The sequence below is a fragment of the Oncorhynchus mykiss genome, chromosome 5, assembly GCF_013265735.2.
Source record: "Oncorhynchus mykiss isolate Arlee chromosome 5, USDA_OmykA_1.1, whole genome shotgun sequence".
In the NCBI taxonomy this organism is placed as follows: Eukaryota; Metazoa; Chordata; class Actinopteri; order Salmoniformes; family Salmonidae; genus Oncorhynchus; species Oncorhynchus mykiss.
This window is the reverse complement of record NC_048569.1, coordinates 77620270-77644310: the sequence shown is the minus strand read 5'-3', so window position 1 is coordinate 77644310 and position 24041 is coordinate 77620270. Positions and strand designations below refer to the sequence as shown.

The window sequence follows — 24041 nt, the reverse complement described above, 5'->3', positions numbered from 1 at the left end:
ACTGCATCGCTGCTGGGTTTTTCACGCTCAACAGTTTCCTGTGTGGATCAAGAATGGTACACCACCTGAAGGACATCCAGCCAACTTGACAACTGTGGGAAGCATTGGAGTCAACATGGGCCAGCATCCCTGTGGAACGTTTTCAACACCTTGTAGAGTCCATGCCCTGACTAACTGAGGCTGTTCTGAAGGCAAAAGGGGGGTGTTCTAAATATTTTGAGAACTCCATGTTTATAGTAAGTGGGGATTGTTAAAGAAAATAGAATCACTGCTTACCTTATCCCCTGATTAGTCCTGTTTTCTAACTCAGCCCTAGCAGCCTTCAGCTCCTCTTGTAGCTGGTCCACTAGTCTGCTCTTAATAACCAATGTCTCTTCAGTCTCCTCCAGCCTCTTTTCTGTATCTCTACAATGAACATGGCAACACATCTAGCACAACTGCATTCACAAAGGTGTATCTGTGTATTCTCCTACCAACCTGAGTGCATCCCCTTGGGCCTCAACCTCAGCCTTCATACCCTCAATCTCCTCCTTCATATGACACACACTAGAAGTCTTAGACCCTACGGTGGAACCCAGAACCCGGACCTGTCAACATTGTAGGTGAACAAATGTGTCTTAGTTCAAGCTGAGCATCTGTGGAACTAAACCCACATTAGTAACAATTATTTGGGCCCTCTGTAAAGGCCTGCATGAATAGCGTTATAATCATTAATAATGGCAGAGGTTGTATAAAATTGCATGAGCTGGAATACTTTGGTTTTGGAGCTGGCAAGTTCGAGATTCACTGCTTCCAATTCAATGATCAGTTGTCTGTTTTCTTGCATCACAGAAACACTTTCTTCTTCCACTGAGCTTAACTTCCTTCTGAGATGCAAGTTTTTAGATTCCAGTTCCCTCATTGAAGAGGATGAAGAGGGAGGCTGAAAAAAACATGACTTTTAATGCATTCCTCCATTGAATAGCAGTTTATTTGATAAATGAATCACATACATTAAAAAAAAGTATAATATCTTGCAAGCCTCTATTTACGGTTAGCTTGTCTCACCTTTGTCTCAACCTGTGGGGCACTGCTACAGACCCTGCGTTCTTCAGCCATCCTGGTGAGAGTGTGTGTACAGTGGCAATCTGGATGCAATAAAATCAATGATGAAGTATGTACACCAAACTTCAGAGGTAAGGCAACAATAACACCAAAGTCAGCGACATATTACAGTTGGTTAGCATTTTAGCTAACGTTAACTAGCAAGTTTGTTAGCTAGCTAGCTAGTTTATGTAGAGTTAGCCACCAGTAAGTAGATGGCTTGTTCGGAGGCAGTTGCTTAGTTACTTCGTTATGTGCTGCTCTTACCTGTTTGGTTAATCGGTGGACATGGTGCGGTTCAACATAAAGTCTAAATAACATAGGTGCGAAGAGTTAATACAATCAAGCTCGCCTGCCACTCACTCCACACTTCTCTCTACATGCTGGATGAAGTGGTGTTGTTTTACAACATGATAGGAATCCTGCGCTCTGCTTCATGATTAACTGACGTAAAATCATAGAACGTGCGTGTTTCTTTGTAACCGTTTTAGTAAGACCAAAGACCGTATAGAAACTATTTGACAACTTTGTCTGTGTGCTGTTTAGACATATACAGTAGTACATAGTAGCAGTCTACCGAACAGCTTTTCTTTAAAGGTACAAAGCAGACGTTTTTATCTCCATAGCAAATCATTTCTGGTTAACAATTAAGTACATCACTGTGATTGTTGTTTGTTTTTGACCATTTTAATTGAAAACAATCGTTTCTTAGCAAAGACCAATTTCTCAAGCAATAATTTTGCAAGGAGGGGAAAACTGAAAAACAGTCGTTTTTGGCAGAGTTTTGGAACTCTCTTTCTTATTGTTCTATTAACTAATTTACCGCTTGGGGATGTCTCCAGGCAGGACAAAACTCCATCCCACTAAAGCAGGCTGAAATTTCATGCCGTTTTTTCATCCAGCTCTTACACTAAAGGAGCATTATCATCATTTTCAAAATTGTAAGTATTATTTCAACGTCATTATGTGGAAATATTATAAAACGTAGACAAATCACGTTTTTTACTGCACTGGGCCTTTAACATTTGTGACAGTATTGTAATCTATACGCCTTTATCAAGGACCCCTTTTCCTATACAATCCCCTCCTACTCTGTCTCGTGGGCAGAGTACTGCAGCGTTCAAGTGGCTGCTATTTTGCAGCACTGAAAGCGCACTTCCAAGGAAGAGCTTATTTGACGGAGGATGAGAAAGGATTTGGTGAAATGGACTGTTATTATTTGTACACACTGTGGTTAATTATTGCTACACAAGAAGGCAGAATAATTGTGCAGAAGACGAGATTAGATTTCTATGTTTCGCTTCTTATTGTTTTTTCTTCCTCTGGCAGGTTAGTGTTGTGAGATGTGCTCTATTTGCCATGGCAAGAGGTCTGTTTTCATGGGTCTGGCTGAGGAAGCCTATCTACATACAGGTAAACCCAGTGGGAAATCTTTCCTATACTTTATCGTGATCGGACAATCACCCATTCACTATTGGACAGTTGGGATTATTCATGTTCCTGTATGGTAGGCTACTTTGAACATTATAAGGCTCTTTTGGACACGATTTCATATACATTAATTTGCAATATTTTAATCTTCGGTAAACTGTAATTTTGGCCATTGCCATTATTGAGGCTGTTGTTTCTGATACAACTGTTTCTTTGAGTATTGGATTGATCCTATTTCATTTCCAATAGCGTACTTGCTCTGTCGATGCCCAAGAGCTGTAGTCATTGGCCCAATTCAGTAGGTACTCACCGTTTCTGTAGCAACAGGGATCATCCAGCTTTCACACAAAACAGGAGGATACACAAGGTATTTTTTCATGGATGAGAGCACTGCATTCAATCCCAAGGACAGCTAGATAATGTTTTTATTTGCATTCTAATGTTGTAATGTTGTTGAAAAATTGTTGTTGAATTCTAAAATTCTAATGTTGTTGACACAAACCAGTTCACCTGGCACCTACTACCATACCCCGTTTAAAGGCACTTAAATATTTTGTGTTGCCCATTCACTCTGAATTTCCTACACAATCCATGTTTCAATTGCCTCAAGGCTTAAAAATCCTTCTTTAACCCATCTCTTCCCCTTCATTAAGTGACATCAGTAAGGGATCATAGCTTTCACCTGGTCAGTCGATGTCATGGAAAGACCAGGTGTTCATAATGTTTTGTACACTTAGTATACAGTGTATTTGGAAAGTATCGAGACCCTTTCACTTTTTCCACATTTTGTTACGTTACAGCCTTATTCTAAAATGGATAAAACATTTCAAAAATGTTTTCCAAAAATCCTTTCCATTGATCATCCTTGCGATGTTTCTACCAACTTGATCAAATCAAATCAAACTTTGTCACATGCGCCAAATACAACAGGTCTACACCTAGACCTTACCATGAAATGCTAACTTAAAAGACCCTTAACCAACAGTGCCATTCAAGAAAGTGTTAAGAAAATATTGACCAAATAAATGAAAGTAAAAAAGTAACACAGTACAATAACGAGGCTACATACAGGGGATACCAGTACCGTGTCAATGGGGGGGGGGGGGGGGGGGGGGGACAATGGAAATAGTCTGTGTGGCCATTTGATTAATTGTTCAGCAATCTTATGGCTTGGGGTAGAAGCTGTTAAGGAGCCTTTTGATCCTAGACTTGGTGCTCTGGTACAGCTTGCCGTGAGGGAGCAGAGAGAACCGTCTATGACTTGGATGACTGGAGTCTTTGACAATTTTTGGGGCTTTCCTCTGTCTAGTATATAGGTCGTGTATTTTTATTTGATTTAACCTTTATTTAAACAGGAAAAGCCCATTGAGACAGAGAGTCTCTTTTTCAAGGGAGACCTGGCCAAGAAGGCAGGGACTTTAAGTAGCAACCACCTAGCAGACCGGGTATGGTAACTGCTGGTGGTGAAGGAGACCAGACTACAGAGGTAAAGAGGGAGTTTACCCAAAAGGGCTTTGTAGATGAACACATACATTTGTATCTTTCTACACATATAAAGTGAGGTCCAATTTGGTGCAATGGTGGGTGAGTGACTTGGCATTTGTAATAAAGCGCAATGATGCATGATAAACAGATTCCAGTCCCTGTAAGACAGAGGAGGTTGCATGCATATACACAAGTCACCATAATCAATTACAGAGAGAAAAGTGGCATGAACAAGCTTCTTTCTAGCCATAAGCGGGAAGCAAGCCTTATTACGAAAAAAAACCTATTTCAGTTAAAGCTTGTCACAAGATTATCCACATGAACTTTAAAGGACAACTTGTCATCTTTTTATTTATTTTTATACATTAGCAAAAATGTCAACCTGTTTTTCCTTTGTCAGAATTTTGTATTGTGTGTAGATTGAGGGGGGGGGGGACTAAATGTAAAAAAATGTGGATAAAGACAAGGGGTCTGAATACTTTCTGAATCAACTTGGAAAGCTGAGAAAAACAGTGTTCTCTAGACCATGTAGGAGATCCAACCTTTACAATGCGAGTGGTGTTTTACTGCAACTTATAGAGCCCAACCTTTTTTTAATTTAGTTAGATATGGTTCATGTTTGTAGCTATTTTTTCCCCCAGTGATCAACATATCTATTAAAAATGTAATTTATTTTACAGCCGGAATCAAAAACCCTGGTCTCATCATCTCATCTGTCTGTTTTGTTCAACCAAGAGACACACTCTGAGCTGCATTTTTGTTTTGTGCCTGTTTTTCCTTCACACCGCTGTGTGAGTAAGCCATGTAAGTGAAAAGTGACAGCAGTCACAAGGGGGAGTGTGTGTGTGTCTGCCATCTTAGTCCCACGGAGGGTTTTCCAGGCCACTCTGCATCTTCCTAATGAGGTCATAACATGATGGAACACCGTCACTCGCCGGTTGGTCGCTCCAGTAAGACATGCCGATTTCATACATACATACAGATGAAGTCGGAAGTTTACATACACTTAGGTTGGAGTCATTAAAACTCATTTTTCAACCACTCCACACATTTCTTGTTAACAAACTATAGTTCTGGCAAGGCGGTTAGGACATCTACATTGTGCATGACACAAGTCATTTTTCCAACAATTGTTTACAAACAGATTATTTCACTTATAACTCACTATCACAATCCCAATGGGTCAGAAGTTTACATACACTAAGTTTATTGTGTCTTTAAACAGCTTGGAAAATTCCAGAAAATTATGTCATGGCTTTACAAGCTTCTGATAGGCGAATTGACATCATTTAAGTCAATTGGAGGTGTACCTGTGGATGTATTTCAAGGCCTACCTTCAAACTCTGTGCCTCTTTGCTTAACATCATGGGAAAATCAAAAGAAATCAGACAAGACCTCATAAAAAAATGGTAGACCTCCACAAGTCTGGTTCATCCTTGGGAGCAATTTCCAAACCCCTGAAGGTACCACGTTCATCTGTACAAACAATAGTACGCAAGTATAAACACCATGGGACCACGTAGCCGTCATACCACTCAGGAAGGAGATGCGTTCAATCCCAGAACAACATTAAATGACCTTGTGAAGATGCTGAGGGAGAGGGGAGAGGACAACAAAGTTAAGGTATTGGAGTGGCCTTCACAAAGCCCTAACCTCAATCCTATAGAAAATTTGTGGGCAGAACTGAAAAAGTGTGTGCGAGCAAGGAGGGCTACAAACCTGACTCAGTTACACCAGCTCTGTCAGGAGGAATGGGCCAAAAGTCACCCAACTGCTTGTGGAAGGCTACCTGAAATGTTTGACCCAAGTTAAACAATTTAAAGGTAATGCTGCCAAGTACTAATTCAGTGTATGTAAACTTCTGACCCAATGGGAATGTGATGAAAGAAATAAAAGCTGAAATAAATCATTCTCTCTACTATTATTCTGACATTTTACATTCTTAAAATAAAGTGGTGATCCTAACTGACCTAATACAGGGAAGTTTTACTAGGATTAAATGTCAAGAGTTGTGAAACCGAGTTTAAATGTATTTGGCTAAGGTGTATGTAAACTTCCGACTTCAACTGTAAATAAAACCCCAAGCAGATGTCCTACTTGGAGATATGGATTCCTTGTGATTGTTTTATCTATGCAGAGCACTGTTTAAAATTGTACTCCCCGTAGCCTACAGAATTTCCCAGAATGTCACAAGTAATTTAATCTCATTAAACCAGACCAAAAATCTTGCGTAAACAGCCATGAGAGATTACAAATCATTTCACAAAACATTCAACAAATCCTTAGCATCAAAAGACGTATTGTCTACAGTTGGGTCTGCTTTCTGACTTAATAGTGTCAGACATTGCACTGCGTGTGGCGGAAGTTATCGCAGTCATCCAAAATTGAATCTCCACATAGGCTACATACTGTGGAAGGCCATGGTTGTCAGGTGGTGCAGAGCTCAGTGGTCCAGCCGAGATAAAACTGCTCCATGGATCCTGTCTGTCTGTCAGGAGACAGGGTAATCCTGCCATGCTGGGTCCAGTTTATTGTACCCAGTCATCCAGATCTGACATCCAATGCTCCTTGAGTCCTTTTACCACCAGAGTTAGAACCTGGGAATGACTCATCCCAAATGGCACCCTATTCGCTATATCGTGCACTACTTTTGACCAAAGCCCTATGGGCCTTTGTGAAAGCCATAGTTGAGATCACCAAACACGTAGCCCTGGCTGCACATTTTTAATATGGGTAGCCTAGAAACGTGTCTGTTGTGATTTGTCACCTATTTAACACAGTGTGAATATGTGATCAGGCACCGGTGTATTTTTGTATTGCAATTAAAAATGAAAAGGACCGATGTCCATTGCCCACCCACCGGTTTTGTCCCTGCGAAGTAAGAGAGAGAACCAGGTCTGATGTACCCCTGTGGCCCGAGCCTGAATATGAGGAACTGTGTCAGTATGTGCAATAGGGAGATATGATGACGATGCTGATCATCTTATTTGATGTTGGCACAGTTTGACAGTGCTAACTAGAACACACATGCCCAGAACAGAGCAAATTATTCAAAGTTTTAAATTGTATGTTTCTGGAAGATTTGGTTACCTACATTTTAGTCAGTTAAACTCAGATGTGGGGAGGTTTAAGGAGGTGCTGTTTGTCAACTCATCTTTCCACAACTCTCTCTCCTTAGGGGAACACCTGCGTGCTCTCATCTCTCCATTCTCTCCCATATCGCCTCCTCTCCATGCTCTGCAGGGCATGAATCTATCAGTATGTGTTCACAAACCACTGTTTGAGGTCTAAGCTTGTCCCAGAGGACATGGTGGGAGCCTAATTTAATCAATATTACTTAAGATGCAGCATTTAGCTGGTTAGTATTTTCTTCCCACCCCACTCTCCTTAGGTGTAAACTTCATTTGTATTTTGGACATGCTCGATAGGCTGAACTGATGAACTAATCTGGAGCAGAAGAGCAGGAAGTCAGAATTAAATGCTATTGACATGTCACTTTGTCCTGTGACACAAGAGGAGAGCTAACAAGCAATGTGTTAAGTTGTGGTGGCAACTTCTGCTATTCTGTGCGTGTGTGTAGGTTTGCGTGATTGTTTGTGCGTGTGTGTGCATATGTGAGGAAGAGAGAGCAAGGCTGTGTATTTTTGCATGCTTGTATGTTAGGAGACTGTAACTTACAACAGGCCATGAACATGTCATATGTATCTACACAGTATGTAAGTGAAAAGTGAACAACTGGCCCAAAATCTGCTGTTAACATGTAGTGTTATTGTCGCAGTGTTGAGTCAGTGTGGGGATTGGGGTGTGTCCTCGACCAGGAGGGTGTGTCCTCGACCAGGAGGGAGAGGGTCTTTCTTATTGCCTGCTGTATGCTGTCCGACTTGGGACTGGGATGAGTCCGCTCAACCAGGCAGCGCGTAGCTCCTGCACAGAGACAGTGTTACATCTCCCTGTGCCTGTACCAGGCACACAAATAGAGAGTGTGTAATTCCCAAAAGGCACCATATTCCCTATATAGTGTTTTTGTAGAGAATAGGGTGTCATTTGGGATGCACTGAGTGTGATATCTCTCTGAGCCTGCACAATGCACACAGCAAATAGTAATGACACCTCCTTCCTTTAGAGACTTGGAGTCCTGGGAGGAAGATATGGATGCTGGGACAGATGAGTTACTGGTGCGTAACTCCTATGAGAGAGAGGGAGATGCAAGCAGAGAGTTTACACAGGTGGTACAAAAAGAAGCTCTCACCAGGAAACATCTTCCACGCTTGATGATTCCCATGTGTGTGCACTGTGCATAAGCCTATAAGTGTTCCCCATCTAGAATATTAGGGAGGGAAATGGTTTGCTTTTGTCTGTGACCCAATCTTTTAATTCTCCCTCTCCATCCATCCCTGCTTCATCTCCCCTCTCTCTCTCCCTTTCATCTCCTCTCTGTCTCTCCCCTTCATCTCCTCTCTCTCATCTCTATCCCTCGCAAGGCAGTTATCCCACTGTTCCCCAGGCGCCGATGACGTGGATGTCAATTAAGGCAGCCCCCTGCACATCTCTGATTCAGAGGGGTTTAAATGCGGGAAGACACATTTCAGTTGAATGCATTCAGTTGTACAACTGACTAGGTATCCCCCTTTCCTCTCCCTGTTCATATGTCCCTCCCTCATCTCTCTATCCCTCTTTCTCTTTCGCTCTCCCCCATCTCTCCATATCTCTCTCTTTCCATTTCTCTCTCTTCACAGCTGGAGAGAGTGCCCATTAGAGAGGACTAGCTTTATGATCATGAATAATGGATGAGTGGTGAGCAGGGCTGCAAAACAAGTGTCAGCATAGAAATGGATCAAGAGCAGAGAACATTTCTATCTTCTCTCCCTGCGTATATGGATGCCAAAGAGCCGTTTCAGGTCACAAATAACAAGTGCTTTGTCCATGTATTTGTTGTGCATCCTTAAGTTGCATGGACTCAATATCTGGACCTCTGCTCAGTGTCAATTAAAAAAGCTGGACTGTAGTTAGGGTTAGTTAGACTATAGTCCCAGCACACCAGTGGTCTCTGTGTGTCGATTGAAATGTTGGTATCTCCAGCATGTTTCAGACATAATATGTAGGGGATAATCAATTACACTTTCTGCAGTTCCTTCTAAGGAAATAAAACCCAAGGCCTGGTGGGATGCATGATTATTTAGTGGCTAAACAATGGCTAAGGCTGTGTCCCTTTCTAGTGCACCACTTTTGACCCGGGATCTCAGGGCAAAGGTCGTGCCCTATAATGACTCTTTCCGCCCTTACCATCCACACACCCCATTACATCACCACAGCTCTGATTACAGCTGGTAATTAATAACAAGCAGTCACAACAGCCAGGATCAATGCTGCCTCATTAGCTGTGTTTTAGGGCTCCATCCCCTTTATAGTGCACTTCTTTCTACCAGGGCCCATAGGGCACTATTTGCATTATATAGGGAGCCATTTGGGACGTAGCCTTGCTCTTTCCCCACCAGCAGCCTATGGGCTCCTGTATAGGAGTGAGAAATGCATAATCACAGTTCAAATGAAGGCCCTCAAAACATTGATTTTTAAAGAACAACCACATATTTATTTTCCTTCAGAGTGTTATCTATAATGACTTTGCAGTTGGATGCAATTTACAGCACCTACCTACGCAAGAATCAATATGGAACACAGTGTATTGTTTGTGTGGTCATGCTGCTTTGTAGCAGTTCTCTTAGTCTCTCATGGACAGACTACGTAAACATAAATTTTCACTGTAGATCTGTCATGATTTGTACAATGGCATGCGTGAGATAACGAGCAGCGTTAGTTCCGGTGCTTTGGACAAATCTTGGTTTCACAGGTGTTTGCATCTTTTTCGAATTTCGAAAGGGGAGGGAACATTTGGCAATAGACTTGCCCGAACTTGCAAAGAGAGAGGGTGGAGCTCTTTGTTCCAGTTCTGATACTCTTTCTGTCTTCCCACAAATGGACCCTGAACTTCATCGAGCCTCTGACCAATTACGCAATACTTTAGTTCTGGGTTAATCGAGATTAGTTCTTTCAGTTTAGGTTTGTAAAAAAACACTGGGAAAGTACTAGGACACCTACCGATTATGCTCACTCTAAACATACAGTACACTGAGTATACCAAACATTAAGAACACCTTCCTAATATTGAGTTGCACTCCCTTTTTGCCCTCAGAACATCCTCAATTCATTGGGGCATGGATACTGGCCCATGTTGATTCCAATGCTTCCCACAGTTGTGTCAAGTTGGCTGGATGTACTTTGGGTTGTAGACCATTCTTGATACACACAGGAAACTGTTGAGCATGAAAAACCCAGCAGCGTTGGAGTTCTTGACTCAAACCAATGCGCCTGGCAGCTAATACCGTACCCCGTTCAAAGGCACTTACATTCTTTATCTTGCCCATTCACCCTCTGAATGGCACACATTCACAATCCATGTCTCAATTGTTTCAAGGTTTAAAAATCATAATTTAACCTGTCTCCTCCCCTTCCTCTACACTGATTGAAGTGGATTTAATAAGTTACATCAATAAGGGACCATAGACTGACCAGGTGAAAGCTATGTCATGGAAAGAGCAGGTGTTCATAATGTTTTGTTCACTCAGTGTAAAGTCAAGTGTATGAGGTCTTCAGATTACTTGACCAGGGAATGCCACAGAGAAATGACAAGGAAAGCTACAGATTATGTTATTAGCCTGGCACACCTCCCAAGTCAAGTGTATCTGGTTCTCTGAGACACCGAGGCAGAGATCAGCCTGCATATAGAGAGGGACTACACTAGACACCATGCTGTTGTAAATGACATTCTGAGCAGTTGTCGGTCCTGTGGAATGCTGAATAATTTAGGTTTAATATCAAGGCACTGCGGCTGGGAGAACACTTATCTGGAAAGCACCAACTCTTCCCACAAGTATGGAAAAATCTAAGCACAGAGGAAAAGGGTTAACCGAGATTACAGCTCTTTGACCTCTAGCTGCTCCAACCACCGTCCAGGTCTAGGAACCCACAGAATGAGGTTGGGCTGTGGGGAGAGATAATTGCTAAAAATTGGTTGCTCTGAACCTGCAGTCACAATAGAGAAGTGACTTGTGACTAGTCAGGAGCGGCAGCGTAGCCTAGTGCGTTGTACTAGTAACCAAAAGGTTGCAAGACCAAATCCCTGAGCTGACAAGGTACAAATCTGTCGTTCTGCCCCTGAACAAGGCAGTTAACCCACTGTTCCTAGGCCGTCATTGAAAATAAGAATTTTTTCTTAACTGACTTGCTTAGTTAAATAAAGGTAAAATAGACTCCACAGCTCTCAACACTGAGATGACAAAAGAGGAGAGTAATGGACTGACATTACAGTAAGAGGTCCATTGAATAGAGAGAGAAGGATTAGATTAGAGAGCGAGATGGATGCAGACTGAAGGGCTAAATTGATTTCAGAAGAGTCATCTTTACTGTCAGTGAAAGAGGGTGGGTGGAAGATGAAGGGAATGCACATCTGTCAAGTCCCAGTCTTATGCATCATCACTAATAAGAGTTCTTATAGAAATCCAATTCAGAAAACAGGGACTCGCTTTTCCTCATTTGCGTAAAGGTTTCATCTTTAGAAAGTGGTATTGTCCAATGTACATCACATTACAAGTGCTGGGCAAAGACGATGCAAGAGTTCACCTTTACTCACAATCATGTAGGTTAATCACTCAGTCCATAGTCATTGGACGGTAATGAAATGTGGGAATTGAGTAAGAAGTGGTTACAGATCCACACACAGCATCACAACATGGAATAGAGGGAGAAATTGAGATTGGCACTCAAAGTACTGTATTAAGTTGAGAATTGCACAGAAGAGATACAGAGAGAGACAGAGTCATGTCAATAAAGCAAATTGGAACTGAAAGAGGGAGAGGGAGAGAGGCTAGGGGAGTCCATCACTGTCAAACATTGGACATATTCATTATTAATAGATGGGATAGAAAGGGTTTCTGAATGTCTGTTATTCCTCCACTCAGCCAGCTTTCTGTGTTGAAGTAATGCCATTATTGATCTACTGAGAACATTAAGAAAGTCCATTTAGAATTATGAATCAAAAGGCAATAACAATTTGGAGTGTCAAAAAGGATAAAGATTGTACAGTAGCTGTCTGCCTGTAACTAACCATGTGTTACCACAGAGCACCATTGGGTTGTTGATTACAGAGCTCATAATCAATAGTCATTGTAATAATGAAGTATTACTGTACGCCACAAGGCCCTCTATAGGCAACTACCCATGTATATCCCAATTTAAGGCCTGTTTCTCCATCAATTGCTCTCTAATTAGAATAAACTAGTTCATTACTAACAGTTTCATAAATAGTGTACATGAATGTGCTGTTATAGCAGTGAACAGAATTATGTTTTATTGAAGGACTGTAATATGTTGTAGATAGTTATGCAGTTGTGTAAATGCATGTTGTGTAAATCAAATAATACAAACCCCCCCCCCCCCAAAAAAAAAAATCTATTTTAATTCCAGGTTGTAGAGCAACAAAATAGGAAAAAATGCCAAGGGGGTGAATACTTTCGCAAGCCACTATATGGGATCACATGAAATTACATGATTGACTCAATGCTGGCTCGTACACGATATGTCTCTCGCTCTCCCCCCTCATTATATGACCCACCTCAGTTCAGTGATTTATTGTTCTCTCTGTTGCAGTGGCCAAGTCGGTCTAGGAAGAACGAGTCACATGGTCTGTTCTCACAGATGGTTGCTAGACTACAACAAGCATAGATGCAGGCGCAACAGACACTGGGAACAAGACAGAAGGCCTCACCCCTCCTCCCTCCTTTGTCTGTCACTGGCTATGTACCAAATGACACCCTATTCCTTATATAGTGCACTTCATTTTACCAGAGCCCTATGGCTGTATCGACTCCCTGTCCCCAAGCACACTCTGTTTTTCTCTCATACTCTCCCTCTCAATAACAATAGTTATTATTTCTTTCACGTGTTATACATTTTACAAGATCACCCAGCCCTTCTGGAGAGGAATAACACAGTAAACAGGTTTAAGATGTCTGATTAGAGAATGTCAAGCCACGAGGGGTCTGGGATTTACGGCAATCCCGCCAAATTTCTTTAAGTGGCATTTAAATTTCAAATGGATCGGTTTGCTGTTAGTTCCTGAAGAACATGGAGAAAGGTAGGATGTTCTGGCACAGCAATGCATTCGAAATGCATTCTGTTGAAACCCACTCAAATCTAAATTGACATTAGTTTTTGAGGAAGTGTCGTTTTGAATCTGGTTCTTTCTATGAATCTTCACGTCTCACAACCTGACCCTGTTTTAGCGCAAATTATGTCAGTGTGTTATCTGTTAATCTCTCACCTCATCTATTCTGCAGGATTGTTATAATACTGAATCTCAGTTAAACGTTCATGTTTCATTATGCACCCAGTGAAGGAGCTATTAATTGGATAACTACACTACTGGTACTAGACCAGCCTGCTTATGGAAATGACTGGAAATCCCTTTAGTGCTGAGTGTCACAACCTCACATTCCTGCTTTCTTGGAAATATGATTTCCACCTGAACTCTTCGAATAGGAATGCCCATTTATGTATTCTGATCATGATCTTATGTAATGAAAGTCATCACAGCTCTCTCTCCCCCTCTATCTCATTATCTACTCTCTCTCCCTCACTCCCTTGCTCTCTCTGTTTCAGGCCCGATTCTCCTACCTGCACATGAAGTATCTGTTCTTCTCATGGCTGGCAGTGTTTGTGGGTAGCTGGGTGGTGTATGTGGAGTACTCATCCTACTCAGAGCTGTGTCGTGGACATGAGTGCAAGAATTCCATAGTGAGTTCTCCATTTCCTTATATGAAATAAGTAAATTGATGGAGCCTCCTATTGGTTAAAAATATACTATTCCTTCAAATACAGCATTCTAGTGTCAGCTTCCATATTGTATTGAAACCATCCTGTGAGTTACTATACAAACCAACACCATGTCTATTTATCCAAGTGTGACAAGTACAGGAAAGGAGTGATCGACGGCTCGGCATGCAGAAGCCTGTGTGAAAAAGACACGCTGTACCTGGGGAAGTGTCTCTCTGCCAAGCCGAACAACCAGGTCAGATCTGACTCTGATCCTAGTTCTACGGTAAATCTCAAGTCTTTCCTTTCCAAAATGTAAGAGGGAAGGAGAGCATTGGAGGAGAAGATCCAAGGATCTGCTTCTCACTTCCTTCTGACATTGGGCAGGTGGTGTGGAGAGAGGACATGAGGAATCAAGGAAGGACTTTTGAGATTCACCCATAGTGTTTAGAGCTACAGTGTTTCTGTGTCTGAGAACTAACACGAGCATGTTGTGGGTCTGTGTGTCTCAGGTGTACTCAGGTGGCTGGGGGGACCTAGAGGGGGTGATTAAGTGCCAAATGGAAGAGATTCCTCATTATAACCTGGGAGCTGAGATGGAGCACAGGAAGGAGGCATCACCCTTCAACAAGCCCACCAAGGGAACTTCCGTGGAGAAGTTCAAAGAGATGGTCCTCAGCCACCTCAAGGTCAGAATACTGTCATCTCATCCTAGTGTGATTCATTAGACTACCAGCTTTTATTAATAGGTTCATGTCCAACACTTATTGAAGGTCTTCATAACACATTCATAATCCATACATTATGCATTTATAATCAGGGCACCAATATTTCATAAATGCCCATTTATATTTTGTCACAGTATTCACATTCACGTAACTTATTACCATCTTTGTTAGTGTGTTATGACTTTAGTGGCTAGCGTGTTCATTAATGCAGTTCTGTTACGAAGGTATCTCTTACCCCTTATTCCTCTCCAGACCAAGGTGGGTGAACAGGCCAACCTTCCAGACCTGGTGAGCCTGGTTTTCTCCATGGCCGACTACAACAAAGATGGCCTCATCTCCTTGCCGGAGGCCCGCTCCACGTGGGCTCTTCTCCAGCTCAATGAGTTTCTGCTAGCAATAGTCCTGCAGGACCGAGAGCACACCCCTAGGCTCCTGGGCTTCTGTGGGGACCTGTATGTGATGGAGAAGGTAATCTAATAGGAATGCCCATTTATGAAGAATAAAAACAGGGATTATTTTCTTCAGACAACACAAATGATCTAGTAATCATGAGCGTATTTGTGATGAAAGTCATCACAGCTCTCTCCTCTGCCTCTTCCAATACCCCCCATCTCTCTTGTTCCCTTTTTCTCTGAACTTGTATGTGATGGAGAAGGTGCCCTATGCTCCCCTGTACGGCATCAGCCTGCCCTGGGTGGTGGAGCTGTGGATCCCCGCGGGGGTACGACGCAGCATGGACCAGTGGTTCACGCCCTCCTGGCCCCGTAAGGCCAAGATCTCCATCGGCCTCCTGGAGCTCGTTGAGGATGTCTTCCACGGGACCTTCGGCTCCTTCCTCATGTGTGACGTGAGCGCGGACGGCTTCGGTTACAACGACCACCACGACCTGAAGGTGATGGACACTCGCCACATTGTCCCCGAGGCCACCTTCCAGAAAGCCATGAGGGAGCGGCGGTGCGACACGGAAGACGACTGTCTGTACGGTGCCGACTGTCGCACTTCCTGTGACCTCACCAAGCACCGGTGTACTCCAGAGGTGACGCAGCCCAACCTGGCCAAGGCGTGCGGCACACTGAAGGATTACCTCCTGAACGGGGCGCCGTCTGACATTCAGGAGGAGCTGGAGAAACAGCTGTATGCATGTATAGCATTGAAGGGCTCGGCTGAACAGATGGAGATGGAACACTCGCTTATACTGAACAACCTGAAGAGCTTGTTGTGGAAAAAGATATCGCACACTAAGGACTCCTGAGGTGAAAACATAGGTACATCCAGACCCTGGATTTGAAAGTATTGATTGGAACAGCATTTCTACTATTGTAAATCCACACTTTGGGAAAGGGTGGAGAATCAGGACAGATGAACACTACTGCTGCCCCCTCTTAAGCTTTTTAGGGAACTATAATATACAAAAATATAAAAGCAACATGTAAAGTGTTGGTTCTGTTTTTCATGAGTTTAAATAAAAGATGCCAAGTGTTCCATATGCACAAAAATCTTCTCAAATTGTGTACAAATGTTTGAGCGTTAATCCATCCACCTGATAAAACAGCATGATCATTACACAGGTGCACCTTGTGCTGGGGACAAAAGGCCACTGATCACACGCCACAGATGTCTCAAGTTGAGGAAGCATGCAATTGGCATGCTGACTGCAGGAATGTTCAACAGCGCTGTTGCCAGAGGATTGACTACATTTCTCTACCATTAACTGCCTCAGTCTTAATGAATTTGGCAGTACATCAAACCGGCCTCAGGACCTCCACATCCGGCTTATTCGCCTGTGGGATCATCCGAGACCAGTCACCCAGAGAATTACTCTATTTCATCAGCTGTCTGTAATAAAGCCCTTTTGTGGGGAAAAACTGATTGGCTGGGCCTGGCTCCCTAGTCGGTAGACCTTTTGTTTTTAACCTGACTGCACCCCTGCTCAGTCATGTGAAAGCCAGATTAGTGACAAATGAATTCATTTCAATTGACGTTGTTGAATGTTGTTTAAATTTCAGTATATAGAGGGACAATCAAACCATCGGTTAAAAATGCTTTACAAATTGAGGGGGACTGGGTTAATTTCCCTTAATTTGTGTAATGTTTAGACTGATTGTACATTTCTAGCAAACAATGCCTATTGTATTCCATTGTCAACTTTCCCTCCATCTATTTAAAATCTGCATTGAACACTGTCTATAGCGGGTGTATTCAACTCAAGCTAGGTCAGCTTTGTTTTTTTGTTCTACCAGATTAAATTGCATTTACCTGGTGTCCCAGGTCTAAATAAGTTTGATTAGAAAAAATGAAATCAGCAGTGAAACTGGATTGGAGGTCCATATTTGAATATCCTCGGATGGTTTTGAATCAAGAGACTAGCCAACACTTCAGAGGAGAGTAAGTAAATCAGTTCCATGTCCAAATCCACACAATCTCAACCACTTAAACAGTATGGGTAACACTTCAAACAGTAGCTATTATAATAGAGGGGTAAACCAATAACAGACAGAGGCTATATTCTTTTTCTAAAGATTTATTAGAACAAAGAATTGTCCCTACATCATTAGGACCAGAGTTTAGCTGTCGGCAGCCTCCTGTTCCTGAGCCCTGAGGAAGCTGGCCTTCTTCTGAGCAACGCGGTCTTTCCTCTGGGCCAGAGAGAGCTTGGCACGGTTCCACCTGGGGGAGACAAACAGAATTATTACATTACGATGCATTTTAACAATGTCAGGGAACATGACTACAATGCCAAGGGCAGGGGACAATGCAATAAGTAAACTGAAATGTGTTTAAATACAAACAGATAGATTGAAATGGAATTGACCCCAACTTGGACCATGATGTTTTAGTCATAACAGCATGAAAGCCAACAATGCAGTAGTAAGTACTGCATTCCAATAGAAAATAGCCAAAATTGCTCATCAACTTGCCTCTTCTTCTTGACTTCTTTCTTGGGCTTCTTTTCGTGGACTGGGTTGTTACGAATGCCAGCATGGGCCTTTTTGTACATCTCCTGAACCTGCGAGACAAGTGTGGCAAACAATAGTACCATGTAGTGGGTAAATAAAAGTAAATTCCAGACCAAATACACATTAACACAACAGTACAGAGGCTCCTGCTGGATGCAGTATAGTTTTTACTTTACACACATCCAGTTGATAAGAATGAGTTGATGTCACATTTGCCAGTTGTATTTTAGGACTAGTACATATGACACAAATGTATTAACTGTACTGCTCTCAGCCCCGTCTTGAAACGTTGATTACATCAATTTGGGCAAATGAAGGACCAACTACAATTTGCTCAGCCTCAAGTCTATCATCATCAAGCAGCAGTTACTACATAGACTTATTGAAAAATTCCAAATCAACCCCTATCCCCTCCTGTAGATCAGAGGGCAGTGATAAGATTGAAGCAATGGACAGTAAGTTAACGCAGAATCCCAAACCAGGCCCTCGCCCCCTACCAAATCGTTTTGAGGGCACTCTGGTGTCACGTGTTGCTGACAACTCCAAGGGACACTTCCTAAGTGACAAGGGAATTAAATGAAACCATTAACTTCAGGAAACACGGGTGACTTGAATGACGCAATTGTGTTTTACATTTAAATAGGCCTCTGTGAACACGCAAACGCAGGGCCAAGGGGAAGGGACTGGTTTGGGATTCAGCACAACTTTCCCTTCAGAATTTATTTGCATCATAAGCTGATATGATCCCCAGTATGCTTACAGGCATGAGGCCTAAGAATTTAACAGAGCAGTAGTAGCAACCCATGCTATCTCAGGTTTAGTTTGGTTCAGTGAAAACTGGGTAGAACTGGGTGTGTGATACAATCCCAAGTGGCTAATAGTGCAGATAAACACGTAACCATCCAGCTGTGGTCTAATTTAACTAATAGACATGTATTGGCAGGCACCTCCCGATACATCACAATGGGTTCAGTGTGAACTTTCAACTTGCCGTGTCAGGGGCAACGCCATTCTTGATGAAGCGAGAGAACTGCTTCTTGTATGCGTCCTCATCCTCCTCCATCAGATAGCTCATGTACTCAGACACATTGACACCCATGATGTGCTTGCGGTGGACCTCTGCATTGAACTCTTTGCTCTCCGCATCATATCCAGGGAAGCGCTTAGTGCTAGGGGGAAAGGAAGGGGAAGAGGGGACAAGACCATGTCAGCCAGAAAGGGACTACTGACCCAGTCATATTGACTGAGGATTATAGGCAGTGCACTATGACCAATAGTTTCACTAAGGCCATATGAAATGAGTGATTGCAGAACACCAAGAACATAACATTTGGCTGGTAAACTACTGATTCATTTTGCTCTCAGCCCCGTCTTGAAACAGGACATGTTACATCAACCTGGGCAAATGAAGGACCAACTACAATTTGCTCAGCCTCAAGTGTATCATCATCAAGCAACACATAGATCCTGGCAACTTCAGAAGTACTAGCCTAGTCCCAGATCTGTGTGACTTACAAACAAATCTTGACCTGGGGATGTATGCATCATGTGCCCCAAGAGTGGGAATGCTGATCTAGGATCAGTTTTGCCTTTTCGATGACAATGAATAAGATTGTGGACAGGGGGAGCTGTTCCTAAATCAGCAGTCTTACGCCAAGACACTAGATACATACAGCCCCTGGCTACAAAAACATGTTCTTAAGCCAGGGAAAGTAATTACCTGTGGGGGATGGACAGGCCTCCATCCACAGCCCCCTTCAGGGCTCCGAAAACCTTGTTGCCAGTGCTGGTTCTGGCGAGCCCTGCATCCAGGTAGCAGGTGAATGCACCTGGCTGACCGTCGATGCTCTCCACGTTGAACTCATCTCCAGTGACCTCCACCTGTCCCTCGTACACCTTGTCCAGGCCGAACTTGTTCAGCAGCTGGAGGGGAAGACAAAAACAGGATTAGAGGAATCTGTTGTAGTATTAAGCCAAGCTGACAACATTGGTAGTGTGTTCTCGCTCAGCAAGCAACACTGTAGGTGGCTAAAGCAGAGGTCCTTTATGACTCAGTTGGTAGAGCATCATGCTTGCAATGCCAAGATTGTGGGTTCCATTCCCATGTTCATCCAAACGTAGAAATGTATGCATGCATGACTAAGTCTGCTAAATGGCATATTATATTACAGTCAGTTGCTAAACAAGTGGATCAAGTCAAACGGACAGCTAGCCTTTCGCCTGTAACTGCCAATTCCTCACAATGAGCAAAAAGAAATGCATGGTTCAATAGGATTGTTTGGAAATTCAGATGCAGAGCAGACATACTTCATGTAATACAGGGGATCATGGCATCTCTATAACAAACAATCCAGAACGCGATCCAGAGTTATGTCAATAACTTCGAAATTAGTTCAAGGTGTAAAAGATTAAACAAGGTTTGACGAAAGTAAATGGCACATGCAATGTTGATAAAAGACAGCTTTCATTAACAGGGTAGAAACATAGAATACGCATTCGCTAATAGTGCTGCAAACTGAACAAAACTATGGAGGGAGCCATCAGGTCAGAGCAGGGGTGTATGAGAGCTGATCTTACCCTGCGGGCCAGCAGCAGACCAGTGCAGTAGGCTGCTGCGTAGTTAGTCAGACCAACGGCGATCCCGTACTTGGGCAGCTCGTGGGAGTAGGCAGCGCACACGATCATGTCCCCCTCGATCTTGGCATAGGCAATCTGAAGCAAATCACATAACACAAGAAATAATGACAATATAGTCTACAACATTTAATCCATAAGCGTGTGCTGCGCCGATTTCTGGTAACCAACCAGTCATAGTATAGGACATCGCCGCTTAAATCAAATCAAAACATCATGGGACATCTCCGATTAACTCAAATCAAAGCGTCATGGGACATCTCCGATTAACTCAAATCAAAGCATCATGGGACATCTCCGATTAACTCAAATCAAAGCATCATGGGACATCTCCGATTAACTCAAATCAAAGCATCATGGGACATCTCCGATTAACTCAAATCAAAGCGTCATGGGACATGTGAGAATGATGGGGTCAATCTAGTTGAATTGATCTGAGAACACAGTTCCACATTTTTCTCAGTGGATTAAACTGGACAGTTAAGTTAGTTAGTTGTTGCCACCTGAGCATGGTGCTCAGGTGGCAACAGAGTTGTGGGTTTGACTCTAACAAGCCACATGTGTAACTGTCAATTGTGTGTTACTGATGAATGTGTTACTGTCAAAAGTAAGCTGCTTTAGATAAAAGTTTCTGCTAAATAGATTGTCCATTCTGGTAATTCCAACATTTTCCCCATCTTACCTGGCAGACGATATCCCGGTTGGAGAAGCGGACAATCATCCTGTATTTGGGTGTGTTGTACTTGTTCTTATCTTGGATGACCAGGCGCTTACGGGCGAAGTAGTCCGTCTTTCCCTCTATGCAGAACAAGGATACCAAAGTCAGTGAGATGGAGGTTTATCAATGGAATGAATAGGGTCTTTAGTGTGAAAGGAAATATCAGGACAGTCATGGCATTTGCATTCTTACAACTCCAATCACGTGCTAAAACAAATCATTTTGACAATTTAGAAATCCCTTACCTCGCCTCCTCCTGAATTTGACCTGGTACCTCTTGAAGTAGGACTTATTTTTCACCACTTTCACAAAACCCTATAAGATAGTAACGTAATTAGCATGTCGGTAAACCTACCTAACTACTTTTCAACACACAAAGTAGACCTAACGTTACACATGCTGCACTGAAAGTTTATTTTATGTGGCCAAACTGTCAGACATTGTCACACCAAGTCTTTGGCCCATCTTCGCTGATGGGCTAGCTAGCAGTTAGTTAGCACTACTTTGCGATGTTCAGCACAGGGATGGATTTGGGGCACTGGCCACATTATCCTATCCCGGTCCAAAATCTGTGCCATGCGATATATGAAAAGACAATTTCACCAACTGTCGAACTAGCTGACCACATTTTCTACTAGCCAGCCGGTGTGAAAAGTACTAGCCTCGGGCTAGTTTTAATTTCGACCCTACTCCGACTTTGGCAACACTATAAACATGTTTATTAGCGATTCACATCACTGGACTTGATTACAGACAAAGTAACAATTCGCTAGGAAGATCTCTACAGAGCTACAGGAAGCATGAATTGATTCAGGCGGCCATTAGGCCACGTTTGATAGACCCCCGTGAGAGGTAGCTGGACGGAATCCATCTTCATCTATGGCTTTCAAAAACATCTAAAACATGTGATTGCACACAACACATATCTGATGTCTTATATATGTATGTAGGAACATATTTTGGCGTTTTACTAACCATTTTCAGTCTTTTCTGTCTCCTTAACCAGGAGCCTGGAGTCAAAGACAGGGGATTTGACTCCGCTGCATTAGAAAAAGGAAGTTTGCATTGCGCATGTTGCGTAAATAGCGTGTAGCAGGATGTAGCTTTAGAGTAAGACAAATGCTACACTGCCCTCTACTGTATAGGGGGGACAATGGCAATACCAGGTGATAAGATGTCTCCAACAACAGTACATGATAAAAAATGTGCATCACTGAGGTATTTTCCTTTGTGGGTTTGTAATAAACCCTCAACGTACATTTATTGAAGGCATTTGCAAAGTGTCCTACAACACAAATTACATCACACTGTGACTGTGCCATGCTGTGTGTGCATGCATATTATGAACATCTACTGAATAAAAATAAACATTGCTATAGGAACATGTTAATAATTAAAACAACAGACCCAAAGGATGTTGTACAGAAGACACATGGGACATCAAAGGGAGGATTGCTCTGTAATTATGTCTGATTTTCATTCCATAGTAGACAGTATGGTGTAAGCAAGAGTCTTACGTCAGTGTTTTTTTTAGGACAGACGAGGGTGTGGCTGATATAAGAAATATGATATGTTTGTTAGCACTGGAATTTCCATGTAAAACCAGAAAAGTTAGTTTGATGACCTTTTGCTCTTATGTGGATCACGATAGTCGGCTCTGCCATTAACCTCATTCTCACCTGTTTTAAAAAAGTCTGAGCTGGACAGCTGATAGTGAACCTTTATTTCAACATCTTCTGTCTGACATTGAATAGTCTCCCTGTCACTAATCTCCCGTGGGCAGATTCTGCATCGATTTTACTTCTGGGTTAACCGGAGATTACTCTTTCACCCCCTCTGAGTGTGGCATGTTTGCTGTAATCCACTCTAGACAGCAACATTCCAAAACTTCCTGTGGAATTGATACTACTTTCAGAGGCAACAATGAGCCACAGGTGAGTTTGTGCTGTAGCGATTGGCTTCCAGTACTTTGCAGTTACTCTTGACTTTAGTAGACTACAGCTAATAGGAACATGTTATTTTACAGAGCAAAAATAAACATCACAAGGTGTTATTATATGAACGCTGGTTTATATGTTGGATGAACAACGACATTTAAGAACATACAGCTGGCGGGTTATACATTCTATCGGCAGGATAGAACAGCAACCACTGGTAAGACACGGGGCTGGGGCCTATGCATATATGTGAACGACAGCTGGTGCACGATATCTAAGGAAGTCTCAAGGTTTTGCTCGCCTGAGGTAGAGTATCTCATGATTAGCTGTAAACCACACTATCTACCTAGAGGGTTTTCATCTGTATTTTTCATAGCTGTCTACATACCACCACAGACTGATGCTGGCACTAAAACCTCGCTCAATGAGCTGTATACCGGCATAAGCAAACAGGAAAACGCTCATCCAGAGTCTGCGCTCCTAGTGGCCGGGTACTTTAATGCAGGGAAATTTAAATCAGTTTTACCTAATTTCTGTCAGCATGTTAAATGTGCAACCAGAGGAAAATAAATATAGACCACCTTTACTCCACACACAGAGATACAAAGCGTACAAAGCTTTCCCTCGCCCTCCATTTGGCAAATCTGACCATAATTCTATCCTCCTGATTCCTGCTTACAAGCAAAAATTTAAGCAGGAAGCACCAGTGACTCGGTCTATAAAAAAGTTGTCAGATGAAGCAGATGCTAAACTACAGGACTGCTTTGCTAGCACAGACTGGAATATGTTCCGGGATTCTTCCGATGGCATTGCGGAGTACACCACATCAGTCACTGGCTTTATTAATAAGTGCATCAAGGAAGTCGTCCCCACAGTGATTGTACGTACATACCCCAACCAGAAGCCATGGATTACAGGCAACATTCGCACTGAGCTAAAGGGTAGAGCTACCGCTTTCAAGGAGCGGGACTCTAACCCAGAAGTTTATAAGAAATCCCACTATGCCCTCTGACAAACCATCAAACAGGCAAAGTGTCAATACAGTACTAAGATCGAATCGTACTACTCTGGTTCCGATGATCGTTGAATGTGGCAGGGCTTGCAAACTATTACAGACTACAAAGGGAAGCACAGCCGAGAGCTGCCCAGTGACACAAGCCTACCAGATGAGCTAAATAACTTATATGCTCGCTTTGAGGCA

General features: G+C 42.7%; 3 protein-coding genes across 5 annotated transcripts in view; 1 reads left to right on the top strand and 2 right to left on the bottom strand.

Annotated features, from left to right (window-relative positions):
- LOC110523008 (coiled-coil domain-containing protein 18) overlaps nucleotides 1-1649 on the bottom strand; it is a 42614-nt gene extending 40965 nt beyond the window's left edge. For both annotated transcript variants that reach the window (XM_021601425.2, XM_036978433.1), the window contains exons 1-5: nucleotides 1351-1649; nucleotides 1048-1127; nucleotides 755-922; nucleotides 478-587; nucleotides 277-405 (exon numbers count right to left, since the gene is read on the bottom strand). In XM_021601425.2, coding sequence (XP_021457100.2) covers nucleotides 277-405; nucleotides 478-587; nucleotides 755-922; nucleotides 1048-1098 — 458 coding nt within the window. In that variant the 5' untranslated portion in view covers nucleotides 1099-1127; nucleotides 1351-1649. The remainder of the gene's footprint in view (nucleotides 1-276; nucleotides 406-477; nucleotides 588-754; nucleotides 923-1047; nucleotides 1128-1350) is intronic.
- Nucleotides 1650-2161: 512 nt separating this feature from the next.
- Nucleotides 2162-16854, top strand: LOC110524609 (divergent protein kinase domain 1A). Of its 2 annotated transcripts, XM_036978450.1 has the most exons (7): nucleotides 2162-2282; nucleotides 2413-2496; nucleotides 13714-13848; nucleotides 14015-14122; nucleotides 14379-14555; nucleotides 14847-15062; nucleotides 15250-16854. In XM_036978450.1, the coding sequence occupies exons 1-7, from the start codon at nucleotides 2268-2270 to the stop codon at nucleotides 15844-15846; spliced, it is 1332 nt and encodes a 443-aa protein (XP_036834345.1). In that variant the 5' UTR covers nucleotides 2162-2267; the 3' UTR covers nucleotides 15847-16854. The 2 variants fall into 2 exon arrangements, with proteins under 2 accessions (XP_036834345.1, XP_021460109.2); XM_021604434.2 differs by lacking the exons at nucleotides 2162-2282; nucleotides 2413-2496 and adding an exon at nucleotides 4517-4949.
- Nucleotides 16855-17099: 245 nt separating this feature from the next.
- Nucleotides 17100-22027, bottom strand: LOC110524610 (60S ribosomal protein L5). The gene is made up of 8 exons (XM_021604435.2): nucleotides 21879-22027; nucleotides 21149-21218; nucleotides 20868-20983; nucleotides 20129-20263; nucleotides 19272-19474; nucleotides 18543-18720; nucleotides 17513-17601; nucleotides 17100-17261 (listed from the first exon to the last, which is right to left on the bottom strand). Exons 1-8 carry the CDS (start codon nucleotides 21879-21881, stop codon nucleotides 17159-17161), a joined length of 897 nt encoding a protein of 298 aa, XP_021460110.1. The 5' UTR covers nucleotides 21882-22027; the 3' UTR covers nucleotides 17100-17158.
- Nucleotides 22028-24041: the final 2014 nt, after the last annotated feature.